The sequence below is a fragment of the Apium graveolens genome, chromosome 3 (genome assembly GCF_009905375.1).
Source record: "Apium graveolens cultivar Ventura chromosome 3, ASM990537v1, whole genome shotgun sequence".
Lineage (NCBI taxonomy): Eukaryota > Viridiplantae > Streptophyta > Magnoliopsida > Apiales > Apiaceae > Apium > Apium graveolens.
In genome coordinates, this window is record NC_133649.1 from 273,312,892 (window position 1) to 273,327,338 (window position 14,447).

The 14,447-nt window shown below is 35.5% G+C and overlaps 1 protein-coding gene across 1 annotated transcript; it reads left to right on the top strand.

Moving 5' to 3' along the window:
* Positions 1-1,014: 1,014 nt before the first annotated feature.
* On the top strand, positions 1,015-2,640 carry LOC141715028 (uncharacterized). The gene is made up of 3 exons (XM_074518516.1): positions 1,015-1,613; positions 1,731-2,127; positions 2,209-2,640. The coding sequence occupies exons 1-3, from the start codon at positions 1,015-1,017 to the stop codon at positions 2,638-2,640; spliced, it is 1,428 nt and encodes a 475-aa protein (XP_074374617.1).
* The last annotated feature ends 11,807 nt before the right edge of the window (positions 2,641-14,447 follow it).

Genomic DNA, 14,447 nt, shown 5'->3' on the forward strand with positions numbered 1-14,447 from the left:
AATACGTTCAAGTAATTTCTGCTCAAGGACTTAAAACTTCTTCATCCTTTTTATATGTTCAAAAATTTGAGTAATAATTGTTAAAATATTTTATGCTATTATATGCATGCAACATAAACTTCCAATAATGGGCTATTTTTCGAATATTAATTACCAACATGAGTTTCATTTTCCGGTAATTTTTCTAGTATTATATATAACTACAACACATCTGCCCTTTTTTGACCAGCAATCTTTTGACTGATTATATATAAGCAAGAGCTTGTGACGGAATTCTAATTTTGGACCTCTAACTTTTGACGAACAGTAAATTCAGTCTAAACATTTTTATTTTATTATTATTATTTGGTGCTCACCTGTTTATTATTATTATTTTTTGGCGCCAAATTTTTTGGAGGACTTACATTTTGACAGATGTAGTAATCAGTCAAAAGTTCATATATTTAATAATTATAATCTAATTTTTAAATTAAAAAATTAATGTTAGTAATAAGATATAAAATTAAAAATTATAATTATAAAATTTTTACTACCATTCATTTTGACGGAATGGTATTATCCGTCTAAAGGACTGAATCACTTTATTTGGGAAAGTAACTTTACTCAGACTTTTACTCACCGACTTCCTATTCTCCTGCTTCTCAAAATTTCTTCCTAACTTCTGTATCTTTTCTTCGCTCCTGCTTTTCTTTTCTTCACTACTACTCTTGAAGATACTGTATCTTTCATCAATGTAAGCATTCTTGTAAGCATTCTTTTGCAATCTAATTTTTTCAGTATTCTGCAATTTTATGCCAATTTAAATATTTATATTTCTTGAATCATGTGTGTTTATATATATGCACAAATCTGAACACATACTCACACATCAATGCTTGTGACTATAACCATTTCAATTTTATATTCTTATTACGAAATGATGTGGTTGATTTATAAGTTTGTTATGTAAGTGTATATTTTTAAAGTAAAAAATCTGATTTTTATAGATACTCTTTCTTTTATGTTATATTGTAGATGTCTAATGATCGTAGTTGGATAAATCGAAGAACTAATCCCACCGGATATGGTTGGACGAAAGAATATTGTGAAGGTGTGAAATATTTTTTAAAATTTGCAGAAAGAAATTGCGAGCAATTGAATGGGGAAATTAGTTGTCCATGTAATACGTGTAAAAATAGATACTTCAAAAGTATTGCAGATGTCGAGTTTGACTTGTTTGCTACTGGATTTCTTGAGAGTTACACTGTGTGGTATTATCATGGTGAAGGTAGACGGTCAAGTAATGAACATATGAATATAGAACATGAAGATGTGTTCGATCAATATGAAATGTTAAGGGCTGCTTTTGGTGAACATTATTATACTAATCCTGAAGATTTTGGTGACCAAGATCATACTCCTGAGGAGCCGAACTTTGAAGCAAGTAGATTTTACACTAATCTGCACAATCTTGATGCCCCTATATATCCGGGAAATACCAAGTTCACCAAGCTCACGTTTGTCATGAGATTAGTGCACTTCAAAAGTCAAAATAATTGCAGTGACACGAGTTTTGATGAGTTGCTTAGTCTGATTGCTGATGTATTGCCTGAAGAGCACACACTTCCATCGAAGTACTGATATATTAAGAAAATGGTCAAGAAAATTAATTTGGGCTATGAAAAAATACACGCGTGTGAGAATGACTGTATGTTATTTTATGGTGATGATAAGGATAATTCTTGTTGCAGATATTGCGGAATAAGTCGATATAAAGATGCCAAAGAAGGTGGGAGCAATACCATCCCGAGAAAGGTTTTGAGATATTTTCCTCTCACAACACGTCTACAACGATTGTATATGTCCGCCCGCACTGCTGAACATATGAAATGGTACAAGAACCGAGTTGTCACTGAAGGGGTTCTTACCCACCCTGCGGACGGAGAGGAATGGAAAGAATTTGATAAAAATTATCCAGATTTTTCACAGGATATTCGCAATGTCAGACTTGGGCTTGCAACAGATGGATTTCCTCCCTATAGCAATGGCACTTCAGGATTCTACTCGGTCTGGCCTGTTGTAATTTTTGTGTATAATCTTCCTCCTTCAATGTGCATGAAGGATCCATACATGTTCATGACTTTACTAGTACCTGGGCCTAATGATCCTGGAAAAAATTTAAATGTTTATCTCTAACCTTTAATTGATGAGTTGATTCAGTTGTGGCAGTGTGGTGTGGAGACGTATGATGCTTCTACAAAGACTAATTTTATATTGAGGGCGGCTTTGTTATGGACTATTAGTGACTACCCGGGTTTAGCAATGGTTAGCGGGTGGTCAACAAAGGGTAAGCTATGTTGTCATGTTTGCATGGGAGAAGTCAAGGCCAAACAGTTGCCGCACAGCAGGAAGAGTAGTTTTTATGGATTGCATAAAGGGTTCTTGAATAAACGTCCACGGCGTCCAACAGGTTTCACAGTGCGCAGGAAGTTTGCGAGAATAGATTTTCCGCTACCTGGGAAGCTGCACAGTAAAGAAAGGGCTGATGGATATGGGGTTTCACATAATTGGACACACGTCACCAGTTTCTTTGATCTGCCATACTGGGATACATTAAAATATTATTATATGTTAAGTTTTTTACTTACTATATTTACTTAAAAAATATTATTATAAGATTTGGAATATTTTAAAAAGTAAAACATTTTATCAATATTGTAATCATTTCAAGAATATATTTTAATATATATGTATATATATATATATAAATATATAAAGTTTACATTAATATATGATCATTGGTATAACACCCTCCAAATCCGGGGTATAAATTTGGGGCATTATTAACAACAACTACAACTAAATCTGCACAAGCGGAATATAAATATAATAATTACCCCGAACTAATACTACTCAGGATCTTTTAAGGTTGAGTTGAAAACAAGAACCACATACTACACTTTATTACAAGCCCAAATAAATAAAACCTGTCTCAAGAACTCTCTTTGTTACAAAACTTTATTCTACCTACCATCTCACCACACAACTTTTATTCAAACTACACAAAACTTTTATTCAACCCAACATTGCTACTTATCCTGTTACACCTGATCTAGCAATTCAAAGCTCTCTTCGGGAATGGGAAGGAACACTCTTGGTATAAGAGGGTCCCGCTGCTTGACTCGCTTCTTGACTATGCGGGTCCTGATGGGTTTCATTCTCTACCTTAACTGTAAAACAATAGGAATAACAATAAAAGGGGATGAGCCAAAATTGCTCAACAAGCCTGCAACAATATATGTATTATAAAGAGAGAGAAATAAGTGAATCAATAAGCTGTTGGTTGGAACAACCATCTGAATCTGTATAGGATAGTAATTTGCCAATGCTAGCGAGTACCAAGTGAACAAGACTGGAAACAAGAACTAACATATGCACTATAACCCGCTGATCAGTCAGGATATAGTATGGATCTATACCCAACTGTATAGACCCAACCAACATAAAGAGTACTCAGGCAACTATGGCCTATTAAATAATGGTCTGGGTAAAACCCAGCCCGTATAGTAACCATCCAGTCCAAGGCTTAGCATCCGGAACAATCGGAATGCTTTCGATTTATCCCAACACCAGGATATACCAGAGTATATGTAACAAGGGTAAAAAGGATTGAAATATGAATAGGGAATTCAATAAATTGGGAGAAATCAAGAATCGAAATGAAATTGAAACAAACATTAATAAATGGGTAACAGTGTATATGAACAATGATTATCAAAGGTAACTGATATGATAAAAGGAAATATAATTCACTATTCTGAATTTAGAATAGGGGAAAAACTTGTCTTGCGCGTACTTAACCTGGTTCAACTCACCGCCTTCTGTCCCTAGCTTGCTCTGCCTTGCTAATACTGAACCAATCATGGAAAGATAGTCGTTTAGATAACTTACTATATACGTGTATCTTGAATTGATATCACACAACCTTATCAGTCTATCCATGCGTTTCTATCTGACTCGCATATATACACATTATATAGCACATAGATTCACATAATCACGTAAAGCACATAGCACATAAAGCATATAATCAATTTTTAGACTTATAATTATTTTTAGAATTGATTCTAGACTCATACCTGCATTAGCTAGTCTTATCTGATTTTATTATAATTTTTGGAATTTATTCGGCTCAATTATACCCCTATTAAGACCTACGAACTATCAATTATCACCAACCCACTCTCTTTCGGAAGAAATTATAACTTACACTATTTTTATCGGATTCGTCTCATTTTTCTGAGTCTAGGGGTCTTCGTTTCGCTCAAATCGGACTAACGGTTGAATTATTATGAATTAAAAAAGATTTAATTAATTAATAATTAATTATAAATAATTAATTATAATTAAACAATCCTTAATTATATTTTTAAATAATTAATTAATAATTATTGTATTTTAAAATAATTAATCCCTAAATATTAGGAATTATTACTATTTATTACAAATTATTATTACTTATTCGATCAGATCGATTATTTACAAATAATCAATCGATTTAATTAACTGATACACTATTTATCGAATAACTACGAATTACTCGAATTATAAACCAACTTAACGATTAATCACTCGTATATCTACGAGCTACTCGCAATTCTCGCATAATTATCGAACTATTGTATTATTATTGAAACTCATACGATTCGCTAATTAATTAGATACTGATATCTAATTATACGATACGAATAATTACTGCAATATTATTCGAATAACTAACGCTCGAATAATAATTCTAATTAGTGAATCACTATTCGCATTATTAACTAATTATTAGATTATTAATCATATCACTTAATTATTTATAATTCTTATTTATTATTAATTACCTAATTATTAATTAATTACCCAATTATTAATTAATTATATAATTAATAAATAATTAGATAAATAATTAATTAAATAATTAAATTCGAATTTATAATTTAATAAAATAATTTAGAAATTAATAATACTAATTTTTAGAATTCAAAACTAATTTTTAATTAATTTTTAGAATTATTAAAAACTGATTTTAATTACTAAAATATAAATAAATAATTAATTAATCAAAAAACACAAAAACAGAAACAGGGGTTGGGTTTTTAGGATCAAACCCGGGTCGTTTCCGGGTTGCAAACCGGGTCGACCTCGGGTTATCGGGTCACGAAGAACAGCCGTCACCGTCCCAGAATCCGGCAACGGCGACGGGTTCCGGCAAGGCAAAAAACGAGCCTCCTGATCATCGTTTCTCCTCCTTTTTGACTCCGTTCGATTCCCTAGAGTTTCAGCCGTCGCCCCACAGCGTCACCACCATCAGAGAATCCCCCCTCCGCCATCTCCGTCCACAAGTCGAAGTTCTCCGATGAACTTCATCGGAAAACCGAGTTCCTCCAAACGTTAACCAAATTTGACGAAACTGGTGTCAATCGACTCCAAAATCAACGATCTAAACGACTCTAACAACCAAAACATCAAACAACACACAGAAAATCAAACCCGAATTCGCGATTAAAACCCGAAAATAACAACTTTCAATTCGATCAATCAAACGTTAAAAACAATCACATAATTGAAAACTACAGATCATAAGCTTCAAAACGAGTACTCACACTGACTAATTTGGACTCCGGGATCACGATGAAATCCGACTTTGATCCTCCTGCTCTGTTCTTCACAAACCCTAACCCTAATTCCCTTTCTAATTTTCTTTTTATTTTTCTGATTTTTAATTATAATTAACTGAAAAATTAATAGTAAATCAGGTTTTTATATTTATGAAAATAATACCCCTAAGTAAAATTAAGGGTCTAATTATACTCCTAATAAAAATATTTGACCCCAATTTTTATAATTTTTGGGTATTAATATTGAATTTTTAAATATCCAATAAATACTAAATAAATGCTAAAAATTCTCAAAAATTGTGAATATTACAAAAATACAAAGAAAAATGATATATGATAATTTCATGATCATATAAAAATAAAAATGTAATTTTTGTGGGGTTTTTGGTACCCGAAGGGGTCCGGAAAAGTCGTTTTTCGCGAAAAAGGTCAATTTGTAAAACGTCTAGGGGTTCAGAATAGCGATATGGTATAGGGCATTTTTAATAAAATAGGGCCAATGATTTTGTTTGAAATACGGGCTTTTAAAACATAGTTTTGAGTTGTACGGGTTTTGCTATAAAATATATAACTGACGATAAAACGCTCAATAAATATCCAAAACACGTTTGGATCAAAACAGCCAACACATAACACATAACAGTTAGGATTTAATGACTTAACACATTTAATCACATAATAATACACATAATTTATCATTATTATAATATAATACAAGCGTAATTTCTCGGTCGTTACATTCTCCCCCCCTCAACAGGATTCTGTCCTCAGAATCATACTATGCAAATAACTGAGGATACTTTTCTAACATTTCACTCTCAAGCTCCCAGGTTGTTTCTTCAACCACTGGGTTTCTCCACAAGACTCTCACTAATGACACAGACTTATTTCTTAATACCCTCTCTTGCCTATCTAGAATTCTTATCGGTTGCTCTACATACGACAAATCTGCCTGAAGTTCTACTGGTTCATACTCTATCACATGCCTTGTATCAGGATTGTACTTCTTAAGCATAGATACATGAAATACGTTGTGAATGTGCTGCATATGGGGTGGTAAAGCTAACTCGTATGCAACCTTCCCAATTTTCTTCCAAATTTCAAATGGTCCAACGTATCATGGCTTCAATTTCCCTTTATTGCCAAATCTGGTCAATCCTTTCCATGGCGATATTTTAAGAAATACGTGTTCTCCTTCCTGATAGTCCATATCCTTCCTTGCTTGGTCTGCATATTTGCTTTTCCTGTTTTGCGCTGCCTCGATTCATTTTCGAATAAGTTCAATCTTTTCTTTCATCTGCCGGATTAATTCTGGACCCAAAATCTTGCGTTCTCCAACTTCATCCCAATGCACTGGTGATCTGCATTTTCTCCCATATAGTGCTTCATACGGTGGCATTCCAACTACTGGCGTGATAGCTGTTATTATAAGAAAATTCCACTAGGGGTAGATGTTCATCCCAACTGCCTTCAAAATCGATCGCACAAACTCGTAGCATGTCTTCAATCATTTGAATTGTCCTTTCAGCTTTGACCATTGATTTGTGGATGATAGGCTTGTACTCATGTTCAACTTCGTTCCTAGACATTCTTGGAATTGTCTCCAAAATCTTGAATTGAAATGAGGATCTCGATCCGATACAATCGATACTGGTACTCCATGACGCATCACAATTTCTTTAAGATATAACTGCACTAACTTGTCCGGTGAAAATCTTTCGTTAATCGGAAGAAAATATGATGATTTCGTCAATCGATCAACAATAACCCAAATTGCATCGTGATTTGCTTTCGTCCTTGGAAGTCCCACTACGAAATCCATCGCCAGATGTTCCCATTTCCATTCTGGAATGTCTAACGGTTGCAATAATCCGCTCGGACGTTGATGTTCTGCTTTAACTCGCTGGCATGAGTAGCATTTACTTACACATTCTGCTATTTCCTTCTTCATATTCGGCCACCAAAAGCTTTCCTTTAAATCACGATACATTTTTGTGCTTCCTGGATGAATGGAATACTTCGAATTGTGCGCATCTTGCATTATTTCTTCTTTTAATTCTGCCATGTTAGGGATCCAGATTCTCGATGCAAAGCGTAAAATTCCTTCATTATCTTTCTGAGTTGTAATCTCTTCTCCCTTTAAGTCGTCATCTTGACTCATCACTTCATCTTGACAACGGCGAATCTTTTCTAGCAACCCTGGTTGGAAAGTCATAGCGTAGATAGTTCCTGCAGATTCATTGGGAATACGAATCTCGATTTCTAATTTGTCGAATTCCTTGACCAATTCTTCACATGAAGTTAACCGATTCAATCTTTCTTTTCTGCTCAATGCATCCGCTACAACATTTGCTATTCCTGGATGATAACTGATTGTAACATCATAATCTTTAATCAATTCCAGGCCATCGATGTTGTCGCATGTTCAGTTCCTTTTACGTGAAGATATACTTCAGACTTTTATGATCCGTGTAGATTTCGCATTTTTCACCGTACAGATAATGTCTCCAAAGCTTCAATGCAAATACGATTGCTGCCAATTCCAAATCATGCATAGGATAATTATGCTCATGAGGTTTAAGTTATCTCGAAGCATATGCAATGACGTTACCGTGTTGCATCAATACACATCCTAGCCCGCGATACGAAGCATCACTGTATATGACAAAATTTCCTTGCTTGTCTGGTAGTACTAATACTGGTGCGGTCACCAACCGATTCTTCAACTCTTGAAAACTTTCTTCACACTTACCATCCCATACGAACTTTTCACTTTTTCGAGTTAACTTGGTCAGCGGTGTTGCTATCTTCGCAAAATCTTTGACAAATCTTCGATAATATCCTGCCAATCCTAAGAAACTTCGAACTTCTATCGGCGTCTTTGGTCTTTCCCAATTTAACACAGCTTCAATCTTTGTTGGATCAACTTGAATGCCTTCTCTACTGATGATATGCCCCTAGAAACTGCACTTTCTTTAACCAAAATTCACATTTTGAAAATTTTGCATAAAGTTGCTCCTTTCATAATATCTCCAATGTTGTTCTAAAATGCGCTGCATGTTCTTCTTCCGTCTTTGAGTAGATCAAGATGTCATCAATAAATACAATGATAAACTTAATCCAGATATTTCTTGAATACTAGATTCATCAAATCCATAAACGCTGCAGGTGCATTCGTCAATCCAAAAGCCATCACAAGAAATTCATAGTGTTCGTACCTCGTTCTGAACGCTGTCTTTGGAATATATTCGGCTTTGATCTTTAACTGATGATAGCCTGATCGTAAGTCAATTTTCTAAAACCATGCTGCTCCTTTTAGTTGATCAAATAAATCATCGATGCGAGGTAAAGGATATTTATTCTTGATAGTTAACTTGTTCAGCTCACGATAATCAATACACAGTCGCATACTACCATCCTTCTTTTTCACGAACAATACTGGTGCGCCCCATAGGGATACACTTGGCCTTATGATTCCTTTGTCGAGAAGTTCTTGCAACTGCTTTGCTAATTCCCTTCATTTCAATAGCTGCCATTCGATATGGAGCTTTCGAAATTGGTTCAGTTCCTGGCGTCAAGTCAATAGTGAACTTGATTTCTCGATCTGGTGGAAGTCCTGGTAGTTCGTTTGGAAAAACATCAAGAAACTCACAAACTATAGGAATATCTTCAATCTTCGGATTACCCTTGTCAGTATCCCGTACATAGGCTAAGTAAGCTTGACATCCTTGGCGTAGCAATCTTCTCGTCTGCATTATTGTCAAGAATTTCTGCTTTTGCTTCTCACCTTTAAATATTACCGTTTCATTTTCTTCAGTTTGTAATTTCACTTTCTTATTCGCACAATCTATCTGAGCATTATTACTAGATAGCCAATCCATTCCTAAAATAACATCAAACTCCCCTAGCCTAAAAGGTATTAAATCAACTGAAAAATGACATTTCCCTATCTCAATATCACAACTCGGGCATACTCGATCTACTGCAACCTGATCATCATTTGCTAATTTTATGACTAACACTTAATCTAACCACTGAACCTCACAATCTATCTTAGAGATAAAATCTTCAGAAATAAAAGATCTAGTAGCTCCTGAATCAATCAATACTAGAGCATTTACGGAATTTACAGGGAGTTTACCTGCAACCACATTCGATTCTGTATCGCTTCCTTCATTGACATGTTGAAAGTCCTTGCTCTGGGTTGATTTTGTTGTGGTAGTGGAGGTGGAGGTAATGCTAAAACTCTTGGAATACTAGCGGCCATTGCAACTCCTCTGCAGTCTCCGGCAATATGTCCTTTTCTCCCACATTGGAAATAAGTAACTTCTGCTTTCCCCATCGGACATTCTCCAGAATAGTGTCCCATTTGCTTGCACTTGAAACACGTGACATTTGGCTTGTTGCAAATTCCCGTATGCTTTTTACCACACGTTCTGCAATCAGGTATAGGCGGTCGAATAAGCCTTTGCTGAGTTGGGGCAGGAAGTCGATTACCCATCCTCTGGTTATTTTGTTCTGGTCTCCTAAAGTTTACTTTTCCCCGAGCTTGAAATCCTAGCCTTTTGTTGAAATGATTCTGAAAATTTTCGGGTCTTTTCTCTTTCTGAGCTGCTTCACTTTCACCTTCAATAATCATAGCCTTCTGAACAACAGCCGTATAAGTTGTCAGTTCAAACACAGCTACTCTACTACAAATCCATAGTTTCAGCCCTTGCTGGAATCTCTTGGCCCGCTTCTCATCCGTATCCACTTGCTCTGGAACAAATCTAGCCAATTCAGTGAACTTGGTCTCGGAATCAGCCACTGATAAGTTGTCTTGCTTCAGTTCCAGGAACTTGATCTCCATCTGGTTCTTCATAAAGTGAGGAAAATATTTCTCCAAGAAAAGATCAGGGACTCTATCCCAGGTCACCACACCTTCTCCTTCCAAAGCTTTCTTCGATTCCCACCAGTAATTGGCTTCGCCTTTTAGAAAGTAGCTAGTAAAATCCGTTTTCTGTTCTTCCTCAACTTTCACCAACGAAAATGCCTTTTCCATCTCCTTCAGCCAAGCTCTCGCCTTTGTAGGATCCGTGGAGCCCATAAATTCTGGAGGCTTTACCGACTGAAATTGCTTGAAAGTGACCGTAGGTGCTGCTGGTGGTACTTGATGTCCTGGATGAGCGGCTTGCTGTAACATCTGTTGCTGGAAATGCTGATGTTACTGTTGCATTTGTTGTTGTATCATCAACATCTGATGTTGCATGAGATTAAATATCTGATCCATCTGGTTATTATTATTTTGGCCCTCGGTGTTTTCATTTGATGAGTCGGGTTGTGCTATTCCTTTAGGTGCCATCTTTCTGGTAAGTAAACAATGGGTCTTCTTTAATAACAGTATATTAAACATATATTAAAACAGTTGATTTGGGAAAATAAAACAGCTTATTAAATAGCTAAATAAATAAAAAACAGTATGATGTGTAAATAATTTTTTTTTTAAATACTGTATAAATCTTTTTGAAAATATAAGGGTACAACATGATCGTAAATAAAACAACATTTGTAATTATGCAATGGTAATGAAATAAATATAAATACTTAAATAACTGGAAATAAAATAAAGAAAATGTGCAAAAGACCATCTCATATATGTATAGATAGAACACCAGCTGCAGGTGTCAGTCCTTGATACAAAAACCTATGATATAACAGTCGTACTGCTACTACTATCAGTCAAAGTCAGTAACTACACTCATACAAACTAGTCATACAGTACTATGCTGCCTCTATCTACAAAATGTACATGATACAACACTCCTCTATCGGCTAGTCTCAAAATCCCGGCGGCACATGGCTCAACTCCTCCTGCAATGCCTCTAGCACTGCCTCGGTAAGTCCCAATGCTCTCCGATATGCTGTCTCCGTACTAAGATCCTGCTGTCTCAAATCCATAAGCTGCTGAGAACTAATCCGGTAAATCTGACGTAGCCTCTCCCTCAGTATATAATCTGATCGTAATGCTCTGACAGGACCATCTGCCTGTGTCTCATACAATCCAAGGATCTCTCTAGCACTGGTTCTGCCATCAAATCCTCTCCTCTCTCTCCGCCTGAAAGCGCTGATAAGTCACTGTATCATGCTCACGAAGATCCGTGCTAGAACCTCGAGAAGGTAACGACCCATCTACCACTATCTCATCCATGAACTCTGGCTGAGGAAACTGATAAACTCCAGGAACAGGGGCATAAATGGCTAATGGGGCAGGAATAAGACAGGCTGCTCCATAGGTGCATACACTGGCGGCTCTGCCTCTGGCTCCATCTGTGGCATCTCTGGAATCTCGACTGGTGGCATAGAAATCTGGGGCTCTAAATCCTCCCACTGCGGAAGATCAACCATGTCAGGTATATCGAACATCGGAAACTCTAGTGGTGCAAAATCTGGTATCTCTGGCTCACAATATGAAAAATAATCTGCAAAACCTGGTACCTCTGGGGAAAGTGGTATCTCTGGTGCTGGTCCAGGTGGCAATGGTGGAAGTGGTGGCAATGGAGGTAAGATCTGCTCTGACAGTGGAGCTAATACCGGTGCAACCATTGGATCTGTCTCGGTCCGCTTCGTAGACGATGATAAAGAAGCCATCTAATATACATAACAATAATAATACAAAAACAGTCAAATCACAATCCTAAAACTCATAACTTCTAATCACATAAACAGACAATCCTAACACTCTTACTTTTATCCTATCTCATTTTCCTATCTTATCTTAATCCTAACGTTCTTGTTTTCAAAGGTCAATCCTAAGCTCTGATGCCAACTATAACACCCTCCAAATCCGGGGTATAGATTTGGGACATTATTAACAACAACTACAACTAAATCTGCACAAGCGGAATATAAATATAATAATTACCCCAAACTAATACTACTCAGGATCTTTTAAGGGTTGAGTTGAAAATAAGAACCACATACTACACTTTATTACAAGCCCAAATAAATAAAACCTGTCTCAAGAACTCTCTTTGTTACAAAACTTTATTCTACCTACCATCTCACCACAAAACTTTTATTCAAACTACACAAAACTTTTATTCAACCCAACATTGCTACTTATCCTGTTACACCTGATCTGGCAATTCAAAGCTCTCTTCGGGAATGGGAAGGAACACTCTTGGTATAAGAGGGTCCCGCAGCTTGACTCGCTTCTTGACTATGCGGGTCCTGATGGGTTTCATTCTCTATCTTAACTGTAAAACAATAGGAATAACAATAAAAGGGGATGAGCCAAAATTGCTCAACAAGCCTGCAACAATATATATATTATAAAGAGAGAGAAATAAGTGAACCAATAAGCTGCTGGTTGGAACAACCATCTGAATCTGTATAGGATAGTAATTTGCCAATGCTGGCGAGTACCAAGTGAACAAGACTGGAAACAAGAACTAACATATGCACTATAACCCGCTGATCAGTCAGGATATAGTGCGGATCTATACCCAACTGTATAGACCCAACCAACATAAAGAGTACTCAGGCAACTATGGCCTATTAAATAATGGTCTGGGTAAAACCCATCCCGTATAGTAACCATCCAGTCCAAGGCTTAGCATCCGGAACAATCGGAATGCTTTCGATTTATCCCAACACCAGGATATACCAGAGTATATGTAATAAGGGTAAAAAGGATTGAAATATGAATAGGGAATTCAATAAATTGGGAGAAATCAAGAATCGAAAATGAAATTGAAACAAACATTAATAAATGGATAACAGTGTATATGAACAATGATTATCAAAGGTAACTGATATGATAAAAGGAAATATAATTACACTATTCTAAATTTAGAATAGGGGAAAAACTTGCCTTGCGCGTACTTAACCTGGTTCAACTCACCGCCTTCTGTCCCTAGCTTGCTCTGCCTTGCTAACACTGAACCAATCATGGAAAGATAGTCGTTTAGATAACTTACTATATACGTGTATCTTGAATTGATATCACGCAACCTTATCAGTCTACCCATGCGTTTCTATCTAACTCGCATATATACACATTATATAGCACATAGATTCACATAATCACGTAAAGCACATAGCACATAAAGCACATAATCAATTTTTATACTTATAATTATTTTTAGAATTGATTCTAGACTCATACCTGCATTAGCTAGTCTTATCTGATTTTATTATAATTTTTTCGAAATTTATTCGGCTCAATTATACCCCTATTAAGACCTACGAACTATCAATTATCACCAACCACTCTCTTTCGGAAGAAATTATAACTTACAACTATTTTTATCGGATTCGTCTCATTTTTCTGAGTCTAGGGGTCTTCGTTTCGCTCAAATCGGACTAACGGTTGAATTATTATGAATTAAACAAGATTTAATTAATTAATAATTAATTATAATTAAACAATCCTTAATTATATTTTTAAATAATTAATTAATAATTATTGTATTTTAAAATAATTAATCCCTAAATATTAGGAATTATTACTATTTATTACAAATTATTATTACTTATTCGATCAGATCGATTATTTACAAATAATCAATCGATTTAATTAACTGATACGCTATTTATCGAATAACTATGAATTACTCGAATTATAAACCAACTTAACGATTAATCACTCGTATATCTACGAGCTACTCGCAATTCTCGCATAATTATCGAACTATTGTATTATTATTGAAACTCATACGATTCGCTCATTAATTAGATACTGATATCTAATTATAAGATACGAATAATTACCGTAATATTATTCGAATAACTAACGCTCGAATAATAATTCTAATTAGTGAA